The sequence below is a fragment of the Entamoeba nuttalli genome (assembly GCF_000257125.1).
Source record: "Entamoeba nuttalli P19 unplaced genomic scaffold asmbl_5350, whole genome shotgun sequence".
NCBI classification, from domain to species: Eukaryota; Evosea; order Mastigamoebida; family Endamoebidae; genus Entamoeba; species Entamoeba nuttalli.
This window is the reverse complement of record NW_008577399.1, coordinates 630-3171: the sequence shown is the minus strand read 5'-3', so window position 1 is coordinate 3171 and position 2542 is coordinate 630. Positions and strand designations below refer to the sequence as shown.

Genomic DNA, 2542 nt, shown 5'->3' with positions numbered 1-2542 from the left:
TAGTTTTATTTAAATCTTATTGAGGTTATGACAACGCTTAATAAAAAAAAACAATAAATTAAAAACCTGTTATTATAAGTCATAAATATATCATTAATTACTAATTTAAATGGTGTATTTTGTACAGAGAATAAAGTAGTTAATCAATTTACTTCATACATTAATATAGTGCGTTTTATAATGAAATAGATAAAAGATAAAAAGACAAGCATTTAAAAAAAAAATAAATTTTTAAGATAATACACTGTTCATTCTTTATAAAAATTTACATAAAAAAAATCATGAGTTTATGAGGAGAAAGGAAGGATATCTTAAAATAATTAGTTAGAAAATAAAGATAATGAAATGGGTATTTATACTTATCCTAATTATTTTTTGTTTTGGAAACAACTCCCACGAAGTCAGCCAAGAGGAATTTGAAAATAAAGGAGAATGTGGAGATGGTATTTGGGATTGGTTTAGTGAAGAATGTGATGGAACAAGTGGATGTGGGAAAGATTGTCTATGTAAGAAAGGTTATACTGCAAATGGTAATGGGACATGTGTGATGTCATGTATGTTTGGAGATGGATGTATTGGTGGATGTATTGAGCCAGATGTATGTGATGAATGTAATACAACAAAAGGATATGCTGAAGATTGCCAAGGATGTCAAGACGGTTATATGTGGTTTGGAGAAGGGATATGTAAACCATATACAAGTCATACTATGCAAACATGTTTTAGTTTTCTTAATTTCACTCGTTATCAAACAGCTGGATTAGGAATTGCATTTCCATTTGATATTTTAGTTGGAAAAGACCAAAAAGAAATTATTGCAAAAATTCCTTATATTCCAGTTCAATATCAATCATTATCGATTTCAAGATGTTCAAGATTTGTTGATATGATGAAACCATATACATATGGATATTGGTTTAATATAACCTTTGAGAAAGCTTCAAAGGTTATGATAGAAGTTGAAAATAATTATTCTGCAGAAACTAGAAACTACTATGATACAACTCAACAGAAAATTGGTAGTGATATGGCTATTCTCATTCAAAATGAATGCCCATCAACTACTGACCTTAGTTATAGAGTTAAATGTATTATGAGAAATGGAGGAACAAGTAAGTATGTAAGAGTACCAAGAATTTATTATGAAGGAACAGCAAATAGTAACATTTTCGCTTTTATCCATTCTAAATATGCAAGTCAACCAATGGGAGGATATAATATTTATTTTAAAGAAATAAAACATGTATGTTCTTACACCACTTCCATTGTAAGATGGCAAAATATTATTAAAGGAAATTATTATGTTGATTTAGACTTAGATAATGCTATTCAATCAAATTCTGTTTGTAATAAGAATAAAGTAAAAGGATTTTGGTATAGAATACCTGGTGCTGACCATACAATTGTAATTTCATCTTGTAATTCTACAGGAGATTATGATGTTTCACTTAATTTGATTAGGTATAAACCAAGTGATTATGGATATACTTCTTATGATGAAGATATTTCTAATGTTGATTGTAGCGATTCATCTCATACTGAATGTGTTTTAACGAGAACAGATGGATGTAGTACAGATTCAAAATTGGCTAAAATGACTATCACAATTAGTCATGAATATGATTATTTATTGTTTGTTGGAATAACTGAAGAATATAAGGCAAATGTAAGAGTTAGTTTTGATATTACATGTCCACAAGAATGTGGATCAAATGGTAAATGTTCTCCTTATTCTGGTCGATGTGAGTGTTATAATGGTTATACGCTTATTGATGAAATATGCACAAAATGTGGTAATGGTAAATTAGATAATGGTGAAGAATGTGATTTATCTATTGAAGGGTATCAAGATAGTTTATGTACAAATGCTTGTAATTGTAGATATGGCACACAACCAATGACCGTTAAAGTCAATGGCTCAATTTCTACTAAATGTGCTGTTCCAACATGTGGAAATGGAAAAATTGATGAATATGAAGAATGTGATGGAGGATATGGATGTGATCATTGTGTGTGTGTAAATGGAACAAAGAAATATTCAAAAGCACGACTTGATTGTTTACCATCTAGTTGTGGTAATAAAAATTTAGATGAAGGAGAAGAATGTGATGGAGGAGATGGTTGCATAGAGTGTGAGTGTCAACCAGGATGGTATAGTCAAGACAAAGCTCATTGTTCATCTCAATCATTATTAGTAAGACAATTAAAATATTGGGGAACATTAGTTCTTATTTATTGGATCTTCTTTTTCCTATTATTACTTATTTTAATACTTCTTTATATAAAATTAACTAAAAAGATTAAACAAGAAATTGATGATGAAAAGTTAGTAATCTTTGAAAATACTATCATTCCATTTGATAAAACAAATTCTCAATTTATTGATTTAAAACAACAAAATCCTTATTTTTCATTCTCAACAACAAACATTGATTTTGGTGATAAAAGACCTGAAATAGATGAACCAATTGAAACAACAATCAGTTTAACAAATAATTGGAAAGAAAATCTACACTTTACATTCCATTCTGGTGATTATCCT

The 2542-nt window shown here is 28.7% G+C and overlaps 1 protein-coding gene across 1 annotated transcript in view; it reads left to right on the top strand.

Moving 5' to 3' along the window:
- Positions 1 to 340: 340 nt before the first annotated feature.
- The window catches only part of ENU1_127920 (protein tyrosine kinase domain containing protein), a gene marked incomplete at both ends in the record, with an annotated part of 2274 nt that continues 72 nt past the window's right edge, over positions 341 to 2542 (top strand). The window contains one exon of the mRNA XM_008859997.1: positions 341 to 2542. This exon is cut by the window's right edge and continues 72 nt beyond it. Within this exon, the coding sequence (XP_008858219.1) occupies positions 341 to 2542 (2202 nt within the window).